At 37.4% G+C, this 27,767-nt stretch overlaps 1 protein-coding gene across 2 annotated transcripts; it reads left to right on the plus strand.

Moving 5' to 3' along the window:
• LOC129278634 (receptor-type tyrosine-protein phosphatase beta-like) lies at positions 1–27,475 on the plus strand. 2 transcript variants are annotated; one of them, XM_064111359.1, is made up of 12 exons: positions 1–228; positions 2,267–2,432; positions 3,151–3,408; positions 3,808–4,062; positions 4,726–4,980; positions 12,711–12,965; positions 14,963–15,226; positions 16,165–16,440; positions 17,084–17,374; positions 18,296–18,559; positions 23,161–23,503; positions 24,193–27,475. In XM_064111359.1, the coding sequence occupies exons 1-12, from the start codon at positions 175–177 to the stop codon at positions 24,350–24,352; spliced, it is 2,841 nt and encodes a 946-aa protein (XP_063967429.1). In that variant the 5' UTR covers positions 1–174; the 3' UTR covers positions 24,353–27,475. The 2 variants fall into 2 exon arrangements, with proteins under 2 accessions (XP_063967429.1, XP_063967430.1); XM_064111360.1 differs by having other exon boundaries at positions 23,179–23,503; positions 24,193–24,446.
• Positions 27,476–27,767: the final 292 nt, after the last annotated feature.

The following is a 27,767-nucleotide window of genomic DNA, read 5'->3' on the forward strand; positions in this document are numbered from 1 at the left end:
GTTGGTTCACATGGTTCATGTATTGTGTGTGGTGTGGAGCAGACAGGTAGCTGACATGAAGTAGGACCCGACGTGAATGTGTCTTGCTCGATCAGGGTAATGTAGCTGAACATTGAAAGAAAAATCGACAAAATTCATTGGGACACTTTCGGTTGGAGAAATTTCGATATCACCATGACAACTAACCTAAATATGAAACACTGGTCATCAAAGCAAGTGAATTTCAAGGTGAGATTAAATCAGTATTTTCTCCTCACAGGGGTCGCTCTAACAAGGAAGTAGAAAACTCAATAAATATGATCGTGTGATTTAAGACTGCGCAATCACTATCTGATATGATTGATTTGTCAACGCCAGTAATTTTGGCTCTGAAGCTATATATCTCATAACCTTTCTCCGGTTTTTCTCGCGATAATTAAAAACAAGAATAAAATACATCTAAATTCAACATTTTTGGAGGCAATACAACACTGTTTGGAATGAATATGTTTAATACTACATGCATTTATTATTGGAATGAAATGATAAATCGTTTGTACTGAAATAATTACTAGTTATTTATCATTATAAGCCATGTATTTCTACTGAATTTCAAGTGTTTGTCATCTCAGCCTCCCCCCTTTCCCTATCTCACGTGATGTTCGTGTAGGCTCCACTCCACTTGACTACCGCTACACTATGCTACACCTATAAAACGTTGAGTGGAATTCTTTTGTTTTCTCTAACTCCCAGGGATCGCCATAAAGCTCATAATCTAGAATTTTTATATTCTGCTTTTCCAGTCAAGCTAGATAATTCGTTTTTCTGATTCAAAAAGGAAAAAGAAGAAAAAATAAATATTCAGGGGCGGCGATCCTGGGGGCGGGAGGCAAAGTGGCCCCCCCCCCAATATTTGACCCACTGAAATGGTGCCATTTTACGCAAGAAAGATACCCCCTCACGAACGTGTGCCCCTTTCACCTGAGGACCCGTTTTAGGTGTTACCAAGTGCCCTTTATCGTATAAGTGCAAATTTATTTAAAAAAAACGCCCCCTCTTAAGCGTGGTCTGTGCCTTTTTCACCTGAGAAGGACATGGTTTATGCCGTTAGCAAATGCCCCTTTGCCTTCTTACACTGAGGTTCCCTTTCTCGAAACTCGAAATAGTGCCCCTTTTTACCCAAGAAAAGTGCCCCTGACGAACGTGTTCTGTGCCCCTTTCACCTGAGAAGGACCCGCTGTATGTGTTAACGAGTGCCCCCTTGCCTTCTCATATATGCCTGCTCTTCATCATATCCGATAAGTTGTCCTTAAAACTACTTTTTGTGCCGTATTTCTTTATAGCGTTCTGCTTCCTTCTGCAAGTGCATCCTTTAATCGCATAATCCTTTCAAAATTGCCCCTTTCACTACTTTTTTTCTTTTGATAATAAAATTCATCCCTTATAATCTCTTATTAAGTGCCCTATATTAATATGCCCATAGTTTACTTTTGATATATACCCCTTTTTATTTCTAGTTTGTTCAAAATGTTCAGTCTGTTTGTTCTGATGGCGTCGATTTCCTTTGGAACTAGTGTTCTTATTATATGATTCTGGAAAAACACATTTTAAATTGATGAATTTCACATATAATTATATCGAGGAATACGAGACTGTTGCCATTCGAAACAAAACGCTGCGTAGAGGGAAACGTAAGGGTGTTCAATAACAGCATCATTGGTAAGAAACAAGAAAACAATATTTTCATTTTTATACGTTACTACTTATGAAGAAAAAAACTTGTAAGAATATTCCTACGTGCCTTAAGGTTCATGAGTCATGAGAGTGGGTTAGATACGTCTTCTTCTTCTTTTTTTAGAAAGTGCCCTTTTCGAAAGAAAATGTGTCCCCTCCCCCTGTTAACTTCGCTCCGCTGCCCCTAGAAATATTGAGTGAAAACTGATTCTGAGATTTAAAAAAGATAAATTGTCGTTGATAAAATAATTGGTATCAAGAGTGAAATAGGGAAAAGGATAACGGTTCGATTTTTCCATTTTACTGTTTTTATATATTTTAACTTTTAGTTTTTGCTTTGGCGAAACAAAATTTATTATTTTTTTTGTTTCCTTCGCCTGTTTTTTTCCGTTTTCGCATTCACGAAACAGAAAATTGAACAGGTCTTCTTGTTTCCCTTTTCCGTTTCGAAATCAGACAAACGAATTATCGAACAGCACCTTGATTTTTACCGGGACACTTTATATGCATGGGCTATGAGCATTTTCTTTTTCAATTATCATTATTTTCACAGGACTATAAAGTTGCTGTAGTCTTGACATTCCTAACTTGTGTCGGCGTCTTTGCTAACGTACCTGATCATGATGACGATCCATGCATCTCTTACACGACGAGTCTTATTTGTTCATGTACGGAACCACCGCCCCTACCTCCACCGTGTCCACCGTTTGTATTTCCAGGTAACTATTGTATTACTCTGAGAATGAATAAATTAACCATTTGTCACTCATGGACTCGATTTCATATCATATGTCAGGGGCGGATCCAGGATTTTCAAGGGGGGGGCATTTTGTACAGGCAAAAAAATTGACAGCAACAAAAAAAGGGTCTTTACTATCAAATCTAGGACCTTTTGTTCCAGGAACAAACTTACTAATCTACTATTTCCCCTTTTCGGGCCCTTTATATTTCATTTATTTTTCTTTCCTTTTTTTTCACGGGGGGGGGGGGTAGTGCACCCGTCCTCCCATCTGTTCAACACTGGGCCAATTGAAACGTCTTCATTTCATACATATGGAAATGCAATCATTATCATAATTTTAATTCCCTGATTGAAGTGTGACATTTAACTGATCTCGATTTTGATTAAAACTCAACTGGGTGACTGTCTGCTAGAAGACATTTCCTGGTCATGAGAAAGGGGGTTATGTGTACGATGTCGATGATGGTGGTAGTGTTGGTCTGGTGGTGGACGATAATACTTCTGTCCAATGTCTGAATATTGGGCCATGTACAAAGTCAGGATCTCTGTTAAGTGTGATAAAACTTCTCCATTAATGGGGGCAAGGTCAAATCATTATGGTCTCGAGTGAAAAGGATGAATTTGGAACGGGATAGCCCCCCTTTCCAGTTCTCATTGATTCCTTCTTTTAAAAATATATCGATATTCTATTTCAGTGAACAACCTGTCCGAGTTCGGAGCAACCACCCATTCAGTTTCAGCCTCGTGGTTACCGCCAAGTTTATGTAGGTACACTGGTTATAATGTGTCCTGTTCATATGGATCAGAAGTTATGACCCAGCAAACCCTTCATGCTCAGACGACAATGTTTAATTGTACCAATCTAATGCCTGGAATGTGTGGAATCAACATCACAGTCACAGTATTGCGCGATTATGTTGAGAGCGAACCAAGATCGATCACCCTTGCAACAGGTTGGTTGTTTCATCAATCATATACTGTAAAAAATGAAGTGCTAATTTAGCACTGACAGTGCTTGCATAGTGACTGCACCACGAGTGCTGATTTTCTAGTTCAAATCTAAACTAGAAAATCCGCACTCGTAGTGCAGTCACTATACGAGCACGGTAAGTGCTAAATTAGCACTTCATATTGAACATTTTTGTTTTCTTAAAAGCAACGAGAATCGACATCTTAAGATTGATACCCCGCGGCAATCTTGACCCCCGTCCTCTGTGTTTCCGCCATCGAAAAGTATCAGTGCCTTGAATAAATTTCATCAGATGAATCATTACTATTTCGTTTGGAGCTGTAGCTCCAAGCACATTTCAAGTGAAACAAAATCTAGTCTTGATTTTTGTTTTCTTCTATAGTTCCTTCACAGGTAACTAACTTGACTGAATGTGGAGCAACCAATGATTCCATCTCAGCTTGCTGGTCACCACCTCGTGGCATGTATGATGGTTATAACGTGACTTGTTCAAGTAAAGAACCAACTCGTCTTGATGCTAACAACACCATGTTTACATGTACCAATCTACCTATTCCTGGCATGAAATATAACATGACAGTAACTACCGTGAGCTGTGAAAAGGAAGGCGAACCATCGATGATTACAATTCTAGCACGTGAGTCGATCTTAGGTCATTATCATTATCAGAATTATGGATGATTGATTGATTGATTCATTCATTAATCATGTATGTATACATGTATACTAAAATGTCTTATTGGTATAGGTTTGAAAATGGCAAACAGGTGTGGCCTTAAAGTAGGATGACATTTCGAAATATAGATGGCCTATTCTAACTTACCTGGGACATTTTGCGAGCTTGAAGGACAAGTCCACCCCAATAAAAAGTAGACTTGATTAAATCATAGTAATTAAAATGGATACTAGAAGGCACCTAGGAAGAAGAATTGGGGAAAATATTGAGGAAGGTGAGAAAAACAGGAGAAATCAAAATGTGGATTCAGACCAATCACACAGGCGCTAGTACTACAACAACGTAGGCTGGTGTAGCCACACCTGGAATATAATATATCCATGGGGAATACTGGACATCTTTGTTTTCTTAAAAGCAACGAGAATCGGCATCTAAAGCTTAATACCCCGCCGCAATCTTGACCCCCGTCCTCTGTGTTCCCGCCTTCGAAAAGTATTAGTGCCTTGAATGAATTTCATCAGATGGATGACTATTTCGTTTGTAGCTGTTAGCTCCAAGCACATTTCAAGTGAAACAAAATCTAGTCTAAGTGTCTGACAAATTGATTTTTGTTTTCCTCTATAGTTCCTTCACAGGTAACTAACTTGACTGAATGTGGAGCAACCAATTATTCCATCTCAGCTTGTTGGTCACCACCTCATGGCATGTATGATGGTTATAAAGTGACTTGTTCAGGTAAAGAACCAGCTCTTCTTGATGCTGACACCATCATGTTTACATGTACCAATCTATCTATTCCTGGAATGAAATATAACATGACAGTAACTACCATGAGCTGTGAAAAGGAAGGCGAACCATCAGTAATTACAATTCTAGCACGTGAGTCGATCTTAGGTCATTATCATTATCAGAATTATGGATGATTGATTGATTTATTCATTCATTAATCATGTATGTTATTATGTATTAGAAAAGGTCTTATTGGTATAGGTTTGAAAACGGCAAATAGGTGTGACCTTATAGAGTAGGATTCCATATTGAAATGTAGTATTCTGGATTTTTGGGGGAAGTTGTCAGGACACTCCAGAACACAAGACACGATACGACGAGAGTTGTAGGTTGTGAGCGGAATTTAATTTCCCACTTGAGCATAACAGTTGTTCAGTATATAACAAATTGGAAAAAAAAGAACCTCCGACTAGGGCAGATACAGGTTAAAAACCATACCAAGGACCAAAACAATCACTTTCTAGGGTCAGATTCCGGTACCCAACACTGCAATCTTCGTAGAAAACCCAGAAATCATCACAATCCAGCTAGTTCCATCAACAAATGAACATTCGAACTCCTCGACAGGATTGAGATCTAAATTATCTGGATCCTACAGGACTCTCTGACTGATTGCTCTCCTCACTGAGTAGCTTGACCAATGACCTCAAAACAATCGATCTCTTCTGACCAAGCGGGTTTTCTTCCCGCGTAACATAATCACTTTCACAAGATCCTTCCTCTTTACTAAGTTATAACACCATTCCGTAATATAATTTCATAAAAAAGGAAGTATACTTTATCCCAAGCAATTTACATAATTATATATAATTTTCATTTCTAATAACAGTCCATATTCAATATAATAACTTTACAAAAATGGAACTATTTGTTCTGAGATGTACATTTCAATGTTGTGATAAGACAAACACTTTACACCCTCTTCGTCCAACTCTTGTAAGTAAATCTTAAAGGAAATATCCGACTTTTTCCAAATACTATAATCCATCCTGACAAAACCATATTGTCCTCAATGATATCAGCAATTGAATTATAATACTTTGACACATAAGTTATAAATATTCAATAGCTTCCACTAAGTTTGAATAAAAATATCAAATAGGAGGCGAATAGCAAAATGCTGAGAAGGCTTCATATACAAGGAAGAAAAAGAAAAATGACAACGATTCATCTGATATATGCATGTGTATTTATATCTTTTTTTTTTCTTCAATTCGAGAGTGTTGATCTCGGTAGGTGATAAGGATTTCTATGTACGCCCTTAGTAACTCTACTTGACCGACGTAGATTCTGATAATTTTCTGGTCGTGCATTCTCTTCAGTATTGAAAGATGGAGGATGGTATTGGAACCAATCGTCCCCGTCATCATCACTATTGAATTCACCAGTTTCACTCTCCGAGGAAAGACTTCCAGTTTCATCACTAGACTGACGAATGTGATTAGGATGGCTACCTGCCAAGTCACAGAGCTCCTGGGTCCGTGGATCAGCTATCAGTAGTTTTCGGTTAACAGTCTTGAGTGTTCCTCCATGGAGTGGACGGATACTGTAGACGTCGCCTTCCTTGTTGATGTCAACAACGACATAAGGTTCCCTAAAGTATTTATCTTTCAACTTATGTCTTGTTGAGAATGCCATCCTCTTCAACAATACGCTCTGCCCAATTACAAGGGGAAAGGACTGTACCCGTCTATCATGCTTGGTTTTATTCTCCTCTGCATTGGCATTGAGATTCTTCTCAACGAGATCGTTCATCTTGCTCAGAGCAGCAGCTTGTGTCTCTACGAAATCTTCATCCCATGACCGTCGGGTACGAGACAACAGCTGATCGAGGGGTAGAGATGGTTCCCTTCCATACATCAACCTGTATGGGGAGAATCCAGTCGATCGATGTGGAGTAGTGTTATAAATGAACACTAGATGAGATATTGTCTCTGGCCATTTTCTTCTCTCTGAGGGATCCATCGATCGAATCATGCTACACAACGTTCTATTAAAACGTTCAACCTGTCCATTCCCCTCTGGGTGGTATGGGGTGGTCCTTGACTTCTTGACACCATACAACCGACATAGTTCTTGGACAAGGTTTCCTTCGAAATCTCTTCCTTGGTCCGAATGGAGTCTGTGGGGTATTCCATGGTGGACAAACCAGTTGTCTCTGAGGGCTCTTGCTACCGTCTGGGCAGTTTGGTCTTTGCATGGGATCGCTTGAGCATACTTGGTGTACACATCTGACATGACGAGTATGTCCTCGTAGCCTCCTTTTCCACGATCCATCTTAAGGAAATCAATTGCAAGGACCTCTAAAGGTCTGAAGGCAAGAAGGTGTCTCATCGGCGTCTTCACTGTAGGAGTAGGCGCCTTTACCACTGTGCAGTTGAAGCATTTCTTTATATGTCGTCGAACGTCCTCTTGAAGACCAGGCCAAAAGCATCTTGTGCGTAACAATCCGAGTGTCCGAGTCACACCTTGATGGCCCCATCCTTCATGTGTAGCCTGTAGGATAGTATGCCTGATGCTAGTTGGGATAAGAAGTTGGTCAACAACATCCCCCTGCATCTCGATTCGGCGAAATAGCACTTGATCCTTCTCTACGAGTTGTTTCCACTCTCGAAGCCAACCCTTTACTTCAGGATTGTCATCTGGTGTTGGTTCTCCTGGTTTCCATCCAGCTTTCCGCATCTTGAAGATGACACTCAAACCATTGTCATTCTGTTGCAGATCTGATAATTGTTTAAGATCGTAGGAAGGGAACACACCAGGTGCCATTACATCCATGTCCAATCGATTGACGTTTATTTCTTGCTCTACTTCTATTGGCATTACTGAACACTGAAGTACTTGTTCAACAACGGGCTGTAAGGTGTCCATGGCATCACAAACCATAGGTCGACGACTGAGAGCGTCCGCACACTTATTGGTTTTTCCTGGTCTATACTTAATCTGAAGATCGAACGGGGCTAGTTGAGCGACCCATCTCTGTTCGGTTGCCCCTAGTTTTGCTGTTTCCAGATGAGCCAATGGGTTGTGATCTGTGAGAACTTCAACTTGGCTTCCTATGAGATATTCCCGGAATTTGTCAGCAATCGCCCATTTCAAGCCCAGTAGCTCTAACTTGAAGCTAGAGTAATCGGGATAACTTCTTTCTGCATTGCGTAGCCCCCGACTTGCGTACACCACAGGGTGAAGTTTCCCATCATCTCCATGTTGAGAAAGGCAAGCACCCAGTCCTTTTAGCGAGGCATCAATCTCAACTACAAATTTCTTTCCAAACTGCGGATATCCAAGAACAGGTGTAGACGTCAAGGCGTCTTTAAGCTTACGGAATGCCTCGTCTGCCTTCTCTGACCAGACAAATTCTTTCAGTCTACCAGCCGTGTTGCCATGTCTCTTCTTTGATTTCTTAGAAGGTGGAAGACAATTACCAAGCAAAGCATGCAAGGGAGCAGCAAGGGAGCAGCAATGCTTGCGAATCCCAGAACAAACCGGCGATAATATGAGGCCAGTCCAAGGAAAGACCTCAACTCAGTGGCAGTCTTCGGTACAGACCAGGTTTTGATTGTGTCAATCTTCTTTGGGTCAACTGATATTCCTGAAGCAGTGACAACATGTCCAAGATGGTGGACTTTTCGTTGAAGGAACTGACATTTCTTTCCCTTTAACTTCAGGCCATACTCTGTTAGACGTCTGAAGACTGCTTCCAATCTGGTTAAATGTTCTTCCAGGGTACTTGAGAAAACAAGTATGTCATCAAGGTAAATCACTAACTGTGCTAAATTTAGATCGCCTAACACCAGCTCCATGACTCTCTGGAACGTACTTTGGCTATTCACCAAGCCTTGGGGCATACGTAGAAATTCAAACAAGCCCCAGGGGACTCTAAAAGCTGTCTTCTCGATCGAACGTTCATCCATTGCTATCTGAAAATAGCCGTTAGCAAGGTCAAGAGAGCTAAAGAACTTAGCTCCTCCGAGGGCTTCCAGTGTTTCATCTATTCTTGGCAAGGGGAATGAGTCCCGAACCGTCCTGGCGTTCAGCTGACGATAGTCAATGCAAACTCTCATCGTCCCATCTTTCTTGCGGACTGGCACCACCGGGCTCGCATAAGGGCTGGTCGATTGTTGGATAATTCCTTTATCCAACATTTCTTGAAGGAGTGCCTTTAACTCTGGGATATGGTTTGGGGGGATTCGACGATAGGGCAGTCGGATTGGTGGTCCTTCTGATGTCCGGATCTGATGTGGTATTGCGGTACAGTTTCCCAGATCCATATCACTCTCGGCAAAAGTTGACTTATGATTCGACAGGAGGTTAGCAATAGCATCAGCTTCTTCACATGAGAGATGTTCAATCTTCACTCCAACTGGTAATTTCACACTCTTCCCATCCATGCAAAGGTGATCAACACCTTCTTGAAGAGATTGGATTTGAGTATCTCTCTCAATGATAGCTACATTGGCTCCTGCCTCAACCATCACCTTCATGATGTCAACTTCGATAAGTCCGTTTTTCTCCTGCATAATTATTTCATCACGCTCCTTCACTTGAGTAGCCGATGCAAGAACCATGCCCTGAGTGATCTCTAATTGTTGAGTGGACCTATTTGCAACAGTTACTTGAAGGTCTTGTCCGTCAGCTTCCAAACAAGTGTCATAGACATCCAGTCCTTTCCCTACTAGAGGATTGATATTGTTGACCTGACAGTCTGTGCCTATCAGAATACTCTTCTCAGTATACTCAAAGGAAGGTGCATCATTCATCTGGCATTCTACTCGATGAACTGTCAACGGCGGGAGGATTCTCCTTTCTTTGGAGGTCAAGAGTGTGTTTGGGGTAGCAACCTCTCGGTTCTCACGTGACAACTTGAGAGCCACCTCAACAAGTTTCCAGTTCTCATCATCATCTTTGTAGACTTTCTTCTTGACTACTGGCCAAAGTGCATTGCAGCCGAGGAGAACAGGATAGTCTGTCTTCTTCTTGGTTTGCAACTCGTCATTGACGACCAGAAAGCCTACTTCAAAGGATTCGCCATTCAGGGTCATGGTGGTATGGATGTATCCTACCACCGGTTCTACGCTATCATGGATCCCAACAACTCTAATACCATCGCCACTACCATCAAGAGGACCAATAACTTCCCTCAGTTTCCCTTCATAGTAGGATACCGGAATAAGACTAGCTTCTGCTCCTGTGTCTAGAATACAGCCTGTGGGTATCCCTGCTATTCCAACTACTGACTTTGGACACGATGATACCAAGCTGAGTGTTTTTTCATTCCCGCCAGCTGACAAGCTTCTGACATTTCCTTGAACTTGTTCTTCCTGAGGCATCATGTCTGCTCCTCGAGGACTTCTTGGATTTTGTCGTGTACCTGACCCATTGGGGCAGTCCTTTCTCATGTGACCTACCTGCTTACATCCATAGCATAGAGGAGGTGAGCGACATTCTCTTTTCAAGTGTCCTTTCTTATTACAGTTGTAGCAAAAATGTGGCGAATTTTGTTTAGGATTGCTTTTCATGCCTTTCATCACTTCAACAACCTCTTTCAAAGTCTCCTTTAACTCGGTGATCTCACTTTTCATGTTTTGAATTGTCTGATCCTCAGTATTTACCGATGCTCTCGCCGCCTCTACTTCACATTCCCTAATACTAGCTTTAGGAGAAACTGTGTCCTCATCCTGGAACATTCGCAGAACTTCTCTTCGCATATCAATAAAGGATTTATCCTCAGTGCTAAACATGATACGTCGAATCTCCCTCTGAATCTGTTTGTCTCTCACACCAGTTACAAACCGTTCTTTCAATGTATTGTTCCTCAGCATGATCAATGCTGATCGCTCATCACCTGTCGCTGCAGCTTCCATTCGATCGTGCAAGCGAATAAGTGCACTACTGAAATCTGCCAACGTTTCACCTGGCCTTTGTACTCTGGCATGTAATTCCGTGGTCAATGGTTGTACAGTCTCCTTTAGGCCATAACGAGACTTCAAAGCCTGCTTCAATGCCGTACTGTCCTCCCTGACCGTAGAGTCATACAGCCTCGCTTCGTCTTTGGCCGAATCTGTCAGATGAGTCAATAGTACCTGAGCCTCTTCTTTCCTCTTCAGTTGATAATAGCTACAATATTCATCAAATTCTTGGAGCCATTCATTGATTGTCGGGTCTCCATGTTTCCGGGGGAACCCACCAAACTTACTCAGCTTTACCGCTGGTAAACCCCTCGGTGATTGCAGACTTTGGAAAGCCCCCGTCAATGCTGCCATCATTTCAGCTAGACCTGGAGCTAAGGGCTGGGCCGTAGCTCCCCTTGGAGTATCATCCTCTGAGTTAGTGTTCCTTGGCATCCTCACTCAGTAAGTATGATTCAAACAATTGGAACCTGCTGTCTACAATTAGGAAAAAAACTATGGCATTTGTTTCAAAAGTAGTATTTTCTTCCACAGTAAAATTACACTACGTTTACCATACAACCAAAGTCGGAGGTTTTCTTTCTTGCTTCTTGGTTTCCGTCTAATGATGTTCTTCTTTTCTTGCTTCTTAGTTGCCGTCTATCGATGCTCAAGTTCTATCCCACTTCTGACACCACTTGTAGTATTCTGGATTTTTGGGGGAAGTTGTCAGGACACTCCAGAACACAAGACACGATACGACGAGAGTTGTAGGTTGTGAGCGGAATTTAATTTCCCACTTGAGCATAACAGTTGTTCAGTATATAACAAATTGGAAAAAAAAGAACCTCCGACTAGGGCAGATACAGGTTAAAAACCATACCAAGGACCAAAACAATCACTTTCTAGGGTCAGATTCCGGTACCCAACACTGCAATCTTCGTAGAAAACCCAGAAATCATCACAATCCAGCTAGTTCCATCAACAAATGAACATTCGAACTCCTCGACAGGATTGAGATCTAAATTATCTGGATCCTACAGGACTCTCTGACTGATTGCTCTCCTCACTGAGTAGCTTGACCAATGACCTCAAAACAATCGATCTCTTCTGACCAAGCGGGTTTTCTTCCCGCGTAACATAATCACTTTCACAAGATCCTTCTTCTTTACTAAGTTATAACACCATTCCGTAATATAATTTCATAAAAAAGGAAGTATACTTTATCCCAAGCAATTTACATAATTATATATAATTTTCATTTCTAATAACAGTCCATATTCAATATAATAACTTTACAAAAATGGAACTATTTGTTCTGAGATGTACATTTCAATGTTGTGATAAGACAAACACTTTACACCCTCTTCGTCCAACTCTTGTAAGTAAATCTTAAAGGAAATATCCGACTTTTTCCAAATACTATAGAAATAGAGATAGCCCATTCTAACTTACCTGGGACATTTTGCGAGCTTGAAGGACAAGTCCACCCCAATAAAAAGTAGACTTGATTAAATCATAGTAATTAAAATGGATACTAGAAGGCACCTAGGAAGAAGAATTGGGGGAAATATTGAGGAAGGTGAGAAAAACAGGAGAAATCAAAATGTGGATTCAGACCAATCACACAGGCGCTAGTACTACAACAACGTAGGCTGGTGTAGCCACACCTGGAATATAATATATCCATGGGGAATACTGGACATCTTTGTTTTCTTAAAAGCAACGAGAATCGGCATCTAAAGCTTAATACCCCGCCGCAATCTTGACCCCCGTCCTCTGTGTTCCCGCCTTCGAAAAGTATTAGTGCCTTGAATGAATTTCATCAGATGGATGACTATTTCGTTTGTAGCTGTTAGCTCCAAGCACATTTCAAGTGAAACAAAATCTAGTCTAAGTGTCTGACAAATTGATTTTTGTTTTCCTCTATAGTTCCTTCACAGGTAACTAACTTGACTGAATGTGGAGCAACCAATTATTCCATCTCAGCTTGTTGGTCACCACCTCATGGCATGTATGATGGTTATAAAGTGACTTGTTCAGGTAAAGAACCAGCTCTTCTTGATGCTGACACCATCATGTTTACATGTACCAATCTATCTATTCCTGGCATGAAATATAACATGACAGTAACTACCGTGAGCTGTGAAAAGGAAGGCGAACCATCGATGATTACAATTCTAGCACGTGAGTCGATCTTAGGTCATTATCATTATCAGAATTATGGATGATTGATTGATTGATTCATTCATTAATCATGTATGTATACATGTATACTTAAATGTCTTATTGGTATAGGTTTGAAAATGGCAAACAGGTGTGGCCTTAAAGTAGGATGACATTTCGAAATATAGATGGCCTATTCCCAGAAGGTAAGACCAGTAAGACCAGTAAGAATTTTTACTGGTTTCCAGTAGAATTTTACTGGTTTCCAGTATATTTTTACTGGGCCAGTTGATTTTTAACTGGACCAGTAAAAATCAACTGGAGACCAGTTCCAACAATTGCATTCCAGTTGAAGCAATTAGTAATACCAGTTAAATTGTTTTTCATCAAACTGGTGTTACTGGTCCAATAAATGGTTTCCAGTAGATTTTTACTGGTTTCCAGTATATGTTTACTGGACCAGTTGATTTTTAACTGGACCAGTAAAAATCAACTGGAGACCAGTTCAAACAATTGCATTCCAGTTGAAGCAAAGTAGTAATACCAGTTAAATTGTTTTCATCAAACTGGTGTAACTGGTCCAATAAATAATGACTTTATTTCAAGTCAGATCATTTGACAAATTATGGAAAATGAATCTTGCAATTCAGAGAAAGTTATTATCGTTATCGATTGTTATCATCATTCAAAAAAAAAAAAAATCTTCTTATAATTATCATAATTATTAATTTCATGATTATTATGATCATTGTTATCATTCTTATTATTGTTATTGTAATTATTATTATTAATATCATAGTTATCAAGTATTAACATTATCATTAAGATAATTATTTCCTTTAATTATGATTAATTAAGAGCAAGATATATTCCTCTGATATAGTCAACTGGTCTAAAGTAATTTATTGTTTGAAATTGAACTGGTCAAGACCAGTAATACCAGTAATTCTGATGATGCTGATCACGTGGTTTACCTCATTTGCATATTTCCTGTTTTTAAAAGAAAAATCAGGATTTATAATGGAATATCCTTGCAATGGCACTCATTGTTGTTTAAAAACTTTCTAAATAAGTGTGTGACCTAACTCACAATGAAAATGTGTAATTTCATATATCACATTTAAAATAACAGCAGAAAGATTTATTTACTAACCATTTTTTCCATCACATTTCACTGATCATGGTATATAACGACCCAAATGCAAGTAATAATTTAATCCAGTAAGACCAGTACGAGGACCAATTCGACCAGTTCGATGACCAGTCAGACCAGTAGAAAATACCAGTAAAGACCATCTTAAATTGGATACCAGTATGAAGACCAATGAGACCAGTAATGACAACCACCAGAAACAAGACCAGTATAAAATTCCAGTTATTCAAAACCAGTTTAATTTTTAACTGGACCAGTAAAATTTTAACTGGACCAGTATGACCAGTTAGACCAGTAAACCGATGTTCCAATTTCCAGAGTTACCAGTTAAAATTCTACTGGTCTAACTGGTCCAGTGGAACTGGTTTTTCCTTCTGGGTTCTAACTTACCTGGGACATTTTGCAAGCTTGAAGGACAAGTCCACCCCAATAAAAAGTAGACTTGATTAAATCATAGTAATTGAAATGGATACTAGAAGGCACCTAGGAAGAAGAATTGGGGGAAATATTGAGGAAGGTGAGAAAAACAGGAGAAATCAAAATGTGGATTCAGACCAATCACACAGGCGCTAGTACTACAACAACGTAGGCTGGTGTAGCCACACCTTGAATATAATATATCCATGGGGAATACTGGACATCTTTGTTTTCTTAAAAGCAACGAGAATCGGCATCTAAAGCTTAATACCCCGGCAATCTTGACCCCAGTCTTCTGTGTTTCCGCCATCGAAAACTATCAGTGCCTCGAATAAATTTCATCAGATGGATGACTATTTCGTTTGTAGCTGTTAGCTCCAAGCACATTTCAAGTGAAACAAAATCTAGTCTAAGTGTCTGACAAATTGATTTTTGTTTTCCTCTATAGTTCCTTCACAGGTAACTAACTTGACTGAATGTGGAGCAACCAATTATTCCATCTCAGCTTGTTGGTCACGACCTCTTGGTATGTATGATGGTTATAAAGTGACTTGTTCAGATGGACCAGGTAGAGAACGAACCCGTCTTGATGCCGACACCACCATGTTTACATGTACCAATCTATCTATTCCTGGAATGAAATATAACATGACAGTAACTACCATGAGCTGTGAAAAGGAAGGCGAACCATCAGTAATTACAATTCTAGCACGTGAGTCGATCTTAGGTCATTATCATTATCAGAATTATGGATGATTGATTGATTTATTCATTCATTATTCATGTATGTTATTATGTATTAGAAAAGGTCTTATTGGTATAGGTTTGAAAACGGCAAATAGGTGTGACCTTATAGAGTAGGATTCCATATTGAAATAGAGATGGCCCATTCTAACTTACCCGGGACATTTTGCGAGCTTGAAGGACAAGTCCACCCCAATAAAAAGTAGATTTGATTAAAAAGAGAAAAAATGAAATAAGCATAAACACTTAAATTCTAGACCGTTTAAGAGGGCGTGTTTTTTTTTTTAGACAACCACGGTTGTTAGCGAGGTGTCCAGAAATTATCTTTTTTCTCGAAATGGACAGGTATTTTCGAATTTGCATAAAATCATAGTAATTAAAACGGATAGTAGAAGGCACCTAGAAAGAGGAATTGAGGGAATGTTGAGGAAGGTAAGAAAAATAGGAGAAATCAAAATGTGGATTCAGACCAAGCAGGCGCAGTACTACAACAACGTAGGCTGGTATAGCCACACCTGGAATATGTGGACTCCACATCACAGTCACAACATTGTGTGATTGTGTTGAGAGCGAACCAAGATCGATCATCCTTGCATCAGGTTTGTTGTTTCATCAATCGTAATTCAATTTAGTATGAGGATAAACTGATGTCCATGGGGGAATATTGAACATCTTTGTTTTCTTAAAAGCAACGAGAATCGTCATCTAAATATTGATACCGCCCCCCGGCAATCTTGACCCCAGTCTTATGTGTTTCCGCCATCGAAAACTATCAGTGCCTCGAATAAATTTCATCAGATGAATCATGACTATTTCGTTTGTAGCTGTTAGCTCCAAGCACATTTCAAGTGAAACAAAATTTGGTCTAAGTGCCTGACAAATTGATTTTTTTGTTTTCTTCTATAGTTCCTCCACAGGTAACTAACTTGACTGAATGTGAATGTGGAGCAACCAATTATTCCATCTCAGCTTGTTGGTCACCACCTCATGGCATGTATGATGGTTATAAAGTGACTTGTTCAGGTAAAGAACCAGCTCTTCTTGATGCTGACACCATCATGTTTACATGTACCAATCTATCTATTCCTGGAATGAAATATAACATGACAGTAACTACCGTTAGCTGTGAAAAGGAAGGCGAACCATCAGTAATTACAATTCTAGCACGAGAGTCGATCTTAGGTAATTATCATTAACAGAATTATGGATGATTGATTGATTTATTCATTCATTAATCATGTATGTATACATGTATAATAAAATGTCTTATTGGTATAGGTTTGAAAATGGCAAACAGGTGTGGCCTTAAAGTAGGATGACATTTCGAAATATAGATGGCCTATTCTAACTTACCTGGGACATTTTGCAAGCTTAAAAGACAAGTTCACCCCAATAAAGAGTAGACTTGATCAAATCATAGTAATTTAAATGGATACTAGAAGGCACCTAGGAAGAAGAATTGGGGGAAATATTGAGGAAGGTGAGAAAAATAGGAGAAATCAAAATGTGGATTCAGACCAAGCAGGCGCAGTACTACAACATCGTAGGCTGGTATAGCCACACCTGGAATATAATACATCCATGGGGAATACTGGACATCTTTGTTTTCTGAAAAGCAACGAGAATCGGAATCTAAAGCTTGATACCCCACCGCAATCTTGACCCCCGTCCTCTGTGTTCCCGCCTTCGAAAAGTATTAGTGCCTTGAATGAATTTCATCAGATGGATGACTATTTCGTTTGTAGCTGTTAGCTCCAAGCACATTTCAAGTGAAATAAAATCTGGTCTAAGTGCCTGACAAATTGATTTTTGTTTTCTTCTATAGTTCCTCCACAGGTAACTAACTTGACTGAATGTGAATGTGGAGCAACCAATGATTCCATCTCAGCTTGCTGGTCACCACCACATGGCATGTATGATGGTTATAAAGTAACTTGTTCAGATGGACTAGGTAGAGAACCAACTCGTCTTGATGCTAACACCACCATGTTTACATGTACCAATCTACCTATTCCTGGCATGAAATACAACATGACAGTAACCGTAACTACCGTTAGCTGTGAAAAGGAAGGCGAACCATCAGTAATTACAATTCTAGCACGAGAGTCGATCTTAGGTTATTATCATTATCAGAATTATGGATGGTTGATTGATTGATTGATTCATTCATTAATCATGTATGTACATGTATACTAAAATGTATTATTGGTATAGGTTTGAAAATGGCAAACAGGTGTGGTCTTAGAGTAGGATGACATATCGAAATAGAGATGGCCTATTCTAACATACCGACATTTTGCGAGCATAAAGGACAAGTCCAACCCAATAAAAAGTAGACTTGATTAAAAAGGGAAAAATAAAATTGGCATAAACACTTAAAAATTCTATACCGTTTAAGAGGGCGTTTTTCAAGACAACCACGGTTGTTTCAAAAGGTGTCCAGAATTGTCACTTTTCTCGAAAAGGACGGGTATTTTCGAATTTGCATCAAATCATAGTGATGAGAATGGATAGTAGAAGGCACCTAGAAAGAAGAATTGAGGGAAATATTGAGGAAGGTGAGAAAAATAGGAGAAATCAAAATGTGGATTCAGACCAAGCAGGCGCAGTACTACAACAACGTAGGCTGGTATAGCCACATCTGGAATATGTGGACTCCACATCACAGTCACAACATTGTGTGATTGTGTTGAGAGCGAACCAAGATCGATCATTCTTGCAACAGGTTGGTTGTTCCATCAATCATAATTCATTTTAGTATGATGATAAACTGATGTCCATGGGGGAATATTGAACATCTCTGTTTTCTTAAAAGCAACGAGAATCGACATCTCAAGATTGATACCCCACGGCAATCTTGACCCCCGTCCTCTGTGTTTCCGCCATCGAAAAAATATCAGCGCCTTCAATAAATTTCATCAGATGAATCATGACTATCATGACTATTTCGTTTGAAGCTGTTAGCTCCAAGCACATTTCAAGTGAAACAAAATCTAGTCTAAGTGTCTGACAAATTGATTTTTATTTTCTTCTATAGCTCCTTCACAGGTAGCTAACTTGACTGAATGTGGAGCAACCAATGATTCCATCTCCGCTTGTTGGTCACCACCTCTTGGCATGTATGATGGTTATAAAGTGACTTGTTCAGATGGACCAGGTAGAGAACCAACCCGTCTTGATGCCGACACCACCATGTTTACATGTACCAATCTATCTATTCCTTGCATGAAATATAACATGGCAGTAACCACCATGAGCTGTGAAAAGGAAGGCGAACCATCAGTAATTACAATTCTAGCACGTGAGTCGATCTTAGGTCATTATCATTATCAGAATTATGGATGATTGATTGATTTATTCATTCATTAATCATGTATGTTATCATGAATAATAAAAGGTCTTAATGGTATAGGTTTGAAAACGGCAAATAGGTGTGGCCTTTATAGAGTAGGGTGACATATCGAAATAGAGATGGCTTATTCTAGCTAACCTGGGCTATAAGTCCACCCCAATAAAAAGTAGACTTGATTAAAAAGAGAAAATAATCTAAATGGCATTCCATTACCAAAATAATTTTCTTATTTTGTTTTTTCGACAAAATTCATCGGGGACACTTCATTCAGTCATAAAAAGCATCAAGTTAAATGACTGTTGTTAATTAAAGTGAGAATAATCACTCATTTATGAATTTTAGATGAAACAGATTTTGTTTGACTTTGTATATGATGAGTATTCGAACAATTTGTGTCTGACATGCACTTGCATAATGTTGCATAATTTCCCGGACGTCAGAATTTATGGTATTAAAAGTTGTGCTTGACTTAAAAGTAAAAGGTCAGCGAGCGGCGCGGTCTAAAAAATTTGCACAACGGATATATCGCGAAAAATGTCGAGGGGGGGGGGCTGAAAAGGCCCCCAGGTCAGTTTGGGGTTAATGGAGTCCTACAGTGGTGCTCAAATGTTTCAGTTAGCCCCACCAGAAAATGAGCATATTTAAATTGTTGAAGTTCTGCCGTGTTTTAGATATTTAATTGTGAAGTCAGGTGATAAAATATTACATTCAATAAAGTTTGTTTCTCTGGGATAACCGAACAATGTAGTGCTGCTGTCTACATTCAAGACTCAGCCGGCATGATGGGGTTTCGTTTTGTGGTGGGGTTCACCAACTTTTGAGCACAACTGTATAATAGGTAACTGTTCTGACTATAATCATGATAATGAACACATTAGACTCCGGTATAAGAGATATGCTCTAAACGTATACATTAAACAATATGTGCGTTGATTGCAATATCATGATTATTATATAGGACTAATGATAATCAATAAGCACGATAAGGGTTACAATCAATCATTGTTCAGGAATGTTTTTATATAGCAAGAGGTACTGAACTCATAAGCTTTAATTTATCATATGTCCAGATCTGATCAATCTTACCAAGTATGGATCAAAGTATTATTTAAATTAACAATGATTCTATTTCTGTCTCCTGGTTATGGCTGACTCCAACTGATGATAGGGTGTACATGGTTACAATGTTACATATGTTATAATGATTATGGTGTCATTATCCAAGACAACACTTAATGTATAGATGAGTGAATGTATATGCACTGATCAACCCATCCAGGAATAAACTATCCTATCAGACTCACCATATTGGTTTGTGTCAAGGAAAAAACAAGTGAACCATGTACACTTATATCAAAGTCAAGCCATCCGTACTCTTTTGTATAAAAAGGGCAACAAAAATCTTCTAGATAATTGGCGGCCCATATCACTTCTTAAAGGGATGGTCCGGGCTGAAAGTATGTATAGCTTAATAAATAGAGTAGAATTCACTTATCAAAATGCCGAAAATTTCATCAAAATCGGACAACAAATAACAAAGTTATTGAATTTTAAAGTTTAGCATTATGTTGTGAAAACAGTCGTCATGAATATTCATTAGGTGGGCTGATGATGTCACATCTCCACTTGTTCTTTTGTATTTTATTATATGAAATTAGGTTCATTCAAATTTTTTCCTCCAAGAACTAGAAAAATTGGATTGACAACTGATTTAGTGCATTAGATATTTATTGCTGCAACTTATTTTATTATAAGGGGGATATATTATTCACACAAGTATGAAATAATGAAAAAATAATGACTTTATGTAATAACATAAGAAAACGGAAAGTGGAGATGTGACATCATCAGCCAACCTAATGAATATTCATGACGACTGTTTTTACGAAATATTGCTAAACTTTAAACTTCAATAACTTTATCATTTGTTATCCGATTTTGATGAAATTTTCGGCATTTTGCTCAGTGAATTCTACTCTATGTATTAAGATATAAATATTTTCAGCCCGGACCATCCCTTTAATATAGACTACAAATTAGCAGCTCGTGTTTTGACTGTTAGATTGAAGAAAATTATTCATTGCATTGTATCTGAAGATCGGTTTGGTTTTATGAAAAATCGTTCTGCACCTGAATGCATTAGACTTGTACAGGGCATAATTGACTTTTGTCAAAGTACTGAGACACCTGGTATCATCATGTCATTAGACTTTAAGAAAGCCTTTGACACCGTTAATCATAATTTCTTATTCACTTTACTATAGAAGAACTTGGTTTTAAAAATTCATTCATTAAATGGATTAAGACTTTGTATAATAACACCAGTGGTAGAATAATGAATTATGGTTGGATATCTAAAAAAAGTTTTCGATTAATAGGGGTGTAAGACAAAGATGTCCATTGTCTGCCCTTTTGTTTATTATTTTGGCAGAAGTTTTAGCAGCAAAAGTTAAACAAAATTAAAAAATTAGAGGTATTCAAGTACCTAACCCTGAATTAGATTGTTCAGATTTCATAGATATTCGTATAGTTCAGTTTGCAGATGATACTACAATTTTTGCCGATTCTGTCAACTCTGTTAAAGAAATAATGAGAGAAGTAGAAAGCTTTGGTAAAAATGCCGGTCCCAAAATTAATTGGTCAAAATCTAAGTTCATGAGATTAAATATCAATGTCCAAAACACTGGGGAATTAGAATTTATAGAAAATGCTATAAAATGTATCGGGGTTTATGTTGGAAAATTTCATAGAGAAGTTGAAAACTTAAATTGGGAAGGTTAAGTGAAGAAAATAAAAAGTACTTTAGATTTATGGAAAATGCGAAAACTAACTTTGTATGGGAAGGTGACTGTCATCAAGCATTTAGTCACTTCTCAATTAGTATATACAGCCACAGCAGTCCCAGTACCCTTGAAAATAATTAAATTGGTAAATAGATTAATATACTTTTTTATGGAATTCCAAAGCTGAAAAGGTCAAACGAAATGTATGCTGTAATTCTGAAATAGAAGGAGGCCTTAGAATGGTCAATTTACTCTACAAATGTTTTTCTCTTCGTTTATCATGGATTCAAAAATATATCTCAGGTGAAAAAACACCATGGAAAGTTTTATTCAATCATTGGATCAGTAAAATTTCTGACATTCCTATATGTGTTTGAGATTTAACTGCCAAAAAAATGATATGATAAGAATATGCAAAAGAAAACAATTACCTGTGTTTTACATTGACCTTTTTAGATCATGGTCTGAAATAAAGTATATACACATGTTTAATGTTTGCGATATAAACCAAGAAATTATCTGGTGTAATAGCAATATAAAACATGAGAAAGAAACGTTATTTTTTCAAAACTGGATCAAAGAGGGGATTTATAAAGTGGGACAGATTATAGAAGATGGGAATTGGAAAGATTTTTCATGTACTAGCAACTACTTTAACCGCAGAGAATTGCTTACTTCTTTCGAATTGTCAAAACTCAAAAAGGCATTCCCACACTTCTGGTTAGAGAAATTACGTAATACAAGAACCCCACAATGGCTACGAACAGAAGAACCCAATGTGATTGAGTTAGCAACAGGTGACTCAATAAATGTCGAGAAAATGTCAGCTAAACACTATTATAGTTTGTTCGTGGATGAATATAAAGAAGAACCAGTTTGTTTACATTTTTGGCAAGATCGCTTAGACTTATCTAACGAATTTAATTGGAGTGAAGTATTTAAATTCAAATATCAGCAAATTAATGAAAATAAGATAAAACAATTTAATTTTAAACTTTTTCACAGAATATTGCCCAGTAAAGACAAATTATGCAAATTGGGAATTTCAAATGATAATTTATGTCGTACTTGCAATTGGAAGGAAACTATATGTCATTTTTTATTGACATGCAAAAAAGTCAGGATATTTTGGAAAAAAGTTTCGTGTCTTATTCCGAATATTTTTGACCTTGATATTGACATTAATGAAAACACGATTAGTATAGGATATGATATAGGCAACCGAAAAACAAAACTCGTAAATTTCATCCTTAATTATGCCCAATATACTGTATATAAGAATTATGTCAAAGAATGTAATGATAAAAAGAAACATGTGTTACATCATGTACATGGAAACTATCTATTGAAAGATTTGAAAGCAGAAATAAGATTTTATATAAGTTTGAAGTATAATCAGAAAAGATTTAATATAACTGAGTTGCGGAAGATGCGCTTTTACTTTGAGTGAATACACTACCAGTCACAATAAAGTAGCTCAATTGAGGATAAATAGAAGGAAAAATGTACATTTATCATATCATGTGAGTCATTTTGATCGAGTGTTAGATTATACGTGTCATTGAAATAAGTTTCAAATGAACCATTTATTTTTTTTCTGTTTCACCGTTTTGATAATTCTTATCTTGTTCGAAGAACGTTGAAGGTTATTCAGAGAAAAGTTGCAAATTATAATTACCAACGCTGATCTGTCTTATTATAAAAATTCGTGCTGAAATATATTCAATTACGACTTCCCATCTCTTTTTGTTTTAATATCATATACAGCGGATCCTCCTACTCAAGTTCCGACTTCGACTTCTATTTCTCCGTCTACTACTTGTCCAAACGCGACTACTTCTTCGCCTCCTAATATTTCTCCTTCTCCGACTTCTCCAAATACTACTACTTCGCCGCCTTCTACTCCTCCTCCTCGACCACCACCCTGCAAGTATTTTTGTAAGATGTGTCCTACCATTCAGTGGATGCTAGTGTCTTTACTCTGCTCTAACACGTTGGGTTGGATCTCTGTAGCTCTCATCTATTACTTCAACAAACCCACCAAGACAGATCCTATGACATACATCCAGAACACTCCAACGGATCATCAAGACATTCTTTCTACCCAGAGGTGAGTCAAACCAATGTCTTTTTGTTTTGCCTAGCAGAGAAAATGCTGAATACCCGTGCTGAAGATTTTTTTAATTTTAATTTATTTAAGTATAGTGGATCAGCAGGTACAACTTACAACATAAATTGTTATAAATAAAGAATTAAATACAAAGACCCATACTTTCGGGTAGGGGGATGCCCATTCGCAAAGGGGTTGTGTTTATTACGGTTATTGTTATCATTATTATTATTGTTGTTGTTATTATTGATTTATTTTAATAAAAGGGTGTCATTACTTTATTTGAGCACATTAGTAACAAAAGGAAAAATAAATTAATTGAGTAGGCGAGTAGGCCTATTTATTTTCATCTATTCCCTAAACTGGGCTCTTATATACATGATAAATGCGCCCTACAGAAAATATATAATAACTCAAAGACCAATCTTATTTTCAGGAATTTATTTTTTCAAAGGGTATTCAACTTTGAGGATAATTTAGCACATAGTCACTATTTGGTCATCCCCGTCATGCCCGTATACATGGTCAATACCCGAACCTTGATAAGCTGATTAGGGAAAGGAAAAGTTCATTGTTTCCCTATTGTCTACTCAATAGGTAGTGATCTAGAAACGATTTCTCTTTTTTCTGTTTGGTGAATAATTTACAAACATGTACCAATCTGTTGTCATTGTTCTATTAACATGTAGGGAGAGTCAGAAGAAATGTTCTTCAGGAGGATCTACGCAAGATGAGGAAACTATGCTATGTGATAAGCAACCGGGTACTTCTATGTCGTACGATAATCCGTCGTACGACAATACCCCATCAGATTCAGTTTTCTTGGGGGGTGCAGTGGTTAACGGCTGAGTTGAACCAAGAGAGCCAATTTTATAAGTAGGAAAATGAAAACAAAAAAATGTTATACTTTTAATTAGTTAGTTCAATCAATCAATCATTTCAAATGTATTTAACTTTGCAATGAAAATTACATAACGGTATAACATTCGTCAAAAAAATTCACATAATAAAAAACAGTAAACATAGTTACCTTAGAAATGATACATGTATATAAAATTGCAAAGTGGGTTGCGGCCAAGAAGGAACTGCCCTTATGAATAGGCCGACCAGGGGTGTCACGGGGGGAGGGGGGGGGGGCAAGAACCAACAAAATCCCGGTCATAATCATGGTATGAACAGGCAGTGGTGTAATGAGGCAATATTTTGAGGGGGCCAGATATGGCGTATCGGGCAAAATTTAAAAGTTGCGAGCGAAGCGAGCCAGCAACAATTGTGACATTTTTATTACAAAAATCAAATTTTGTGACAGATCTTGACATAGTATTCCGTAAATGATATCATTTTAACCCTTCTCTCTTTCATTTTCTTTATTTTTTTGTTTGTACGCCACTGTGAACAGGATTCTTTTTTAATGATTGTGCGCGAAGATCTATTGAATTTATACTTTGACGCATATGTATCTACATGTAAAGCAGAGGGGGAAAGAAGCCTACAACACTTTAGAAAATATTCGGTATTATCAACCGTTGGCTAAAGGATTTTTTTAACGAATTGATATTTCTCTTAACCAACATTATTTTGGTTGGCTCATTTGTTAACCAACCCGTTAGGTTGGTTAAAACATTCCTGAGAGTGTGGCCATAACAAATGCAGCTAGTCTATGAAGTTATATTAGAATGGTTATCTGTTTCCAGTAACTTGGTTTCTTAGTCGAAGAATGAATGTGAATGTTTCATGACACGCCATGTATTTCTTGTGTGAGATATGTTTGGTCCTGTTATACGTAAAACTCGACGTTTCGTCAAGTATAGTTGTGTTTTTGCCGTCTTCAATTTTAAAATTGTATTACTGATGATAAAAAATGTTTCGTACACAATTGAAACTAAATTGTAGGCATAATATCATAAATAACATAAATTTTTGACATTTAAAAAGCTAAATGCACAAGTTAGGTGGAATGCATGAAAAACATATGAATGCATATAATATGATATGAATGACTTGTAAGAGAAAACTGGCAATTTGTGTATAATTTTGATAATAACAAAGTGAGTTTTCAACTTTTGTTGAGTATGTCAACCCCCCTCCCCCCAAAAAAAAAGACAACGAACTTTTTTTTCACGAGAATAAATAAGAATAAGTGGTGTACCGTGAAGCCTCCAAAATGATCATTTAGATTTTTTTTATCAATGATGTTATACCCATCGTGTGCGTAAACGGTATGATAATATTTTGATAATTATTTCATTGTGTATCTTTATTTTTCAATATTTACATACACATTGATTTTTTGAAGGTTCAATCTTCTGAACACTACCTTTGTTTTAATTGTGTATATAGAAAACATAGGCTCGAAGCTTTAACTGGGCATATTGTGGAAATAGGTGTCATGCTGGTTTGTTCTCTTTTGATCTCTTTTTGTCTTGAAAATGATCATGAGTATTGCACGAATAGGGGAGATGTGAAAGTCGTACCATTTAGTTTCTGGTTTTTTTTTTTTTATAATTGAGCCCCTCTTGCCCCCGAAGGTTTACGATTGCCTAGATCATTAATTTTGTTAGTAATAATTACATTATCATCTTGGACATAACTTTATGACACCAATGAAAGAACACACGTTACACTAAAATTGATGTTGAGGAAAAGTTGATTTAGTTTTCCTCTTTCAAAATTTGTATTAATACTGTCTAAAAAAGATGATTGAATTACATTTTGAAAATTTTAAATTTTGTTATTATAAAATTATTTTTTACATGGTGTATAACCATTTCTAACGAAGAATTCTTAAAATATGCTTGTTACAAACGATTTTACAGAAATCTTAGTACAAATTATAATAAATTAAAAAATGAATTATGATATAATTTTTTTTTCAGTATCATCCTTTTTTCAGGGAATTAAACCTAAATTCATTATAAAACTACACTGTAGAGACTAATAATCGATTCTAAATGAATAATCGAAACGTATGACTTGGAGAATTCAAGGGTACTTCTTTAATCGGGAATATTGCATCAAGTACTCATTCCTCGTTCAAGATTTAAAGGTCTGAACCGAATCCCCTTTTTTCTTTTCAAGAAATAACAAAGTTAATCACTATATCCTGATGAAACAAATACAGGCATTCATTATTGCAATGAATCATCAACAGCATCCATTTTATATCCTCATCGTCGGTATTATTATTATTGTTTTGATCTCTAAAGGTTAAAGGGTTATATCTAAATATGTTTGCAATCTATTTTGATTTATTTTTATTGAAATATATTTATTCAGGAGAACAAGAGATCGGTATAAAAACGTTGTTTTACATCACGGTCCTGAAAAGATAAGGAGCTTACATTAAAAATCAAAACTGATAAAAGAATTCGACCAGCCGCATATAAAAAGCTTTTTAAAAAGGGAATGACACTGGCAAATTATTTACGCTGGCAGCGTCCAGGTCCACGCTCAAATAAATGCAACTGGGCGAGTACATTCCTATTGGTAAAGACAAACCGACAATCAGTTTTAAAAAAAAGCTGTCTTACACAAATACTTAAGAAAAGTACTTACTCTGCTTTTTCTTCTGTCAATTGCGGAACATATCCTTTACAGCGAAGACCTCTTTGTGTGAATAGCTTTGCATTTGTTCAGTAATTATGTTCAATATGATTTCAACCTTTCTGTTCCTTCTCTGTTTTCTTTCCTGTACATATACACGCATATATGAATAAGTCGACTATATTTTTTTCTTTTCCAAGGGGGACCCACACTGTACAAGCTTTGCTTTTTAGTGGACCCCCTCATTCCATTTATGCCCAATAATGTTTTTTGTTTTACGAAGTAAGAATGCTCGTCTGTAAAATTGTACTTGAATTGTATTACCTTATATTACTTTGTATTTTGTTTTGAATGGAAATGGAATAAAGAATAGAATTGAAAAATAAAAATGTTGACGATTTCATGGCATATGGCAAGGTGTTCCACAGCTCGTCTCCCGCGTACTTAAAACCATGATTGAAACATTGTTTTGAGGGGCAAGATCACATTCAGAGAATCAGCAGGTTTCGTGCTAAAACCATTTCCATCAAACTTCTGTTTCAATGTTATTGCACATTCTGGTGGGAGCAAATCCATGATTACATTTATACATCAGTAATGATAAAAAACAATCCCTTCTTGGTACAAAATATTGCCATTTTAACAACTTCATTAAATCGAGACCATAGGTAATTTCATAATCATGAAAACATTTGGTAACTCGCGAATTAAGGTCACACCA

This window comes from Lytechinus pictus, chromosome 16, assembly GCF_037042905.1.
Source record: "Lytechinus pictus isolate F3 Inbred chromosome 16, Lp3.0, whole genome shotgun sequence".
In the NCBI taxonomy this organism is placed as follows: domain Eukaryota; kingdom Metazoa; phylum Echinodermata; class Echinoidea; order Temnopleuroida; family Toxopneustidae; genus Lytechinus; species Lytechinus pictus.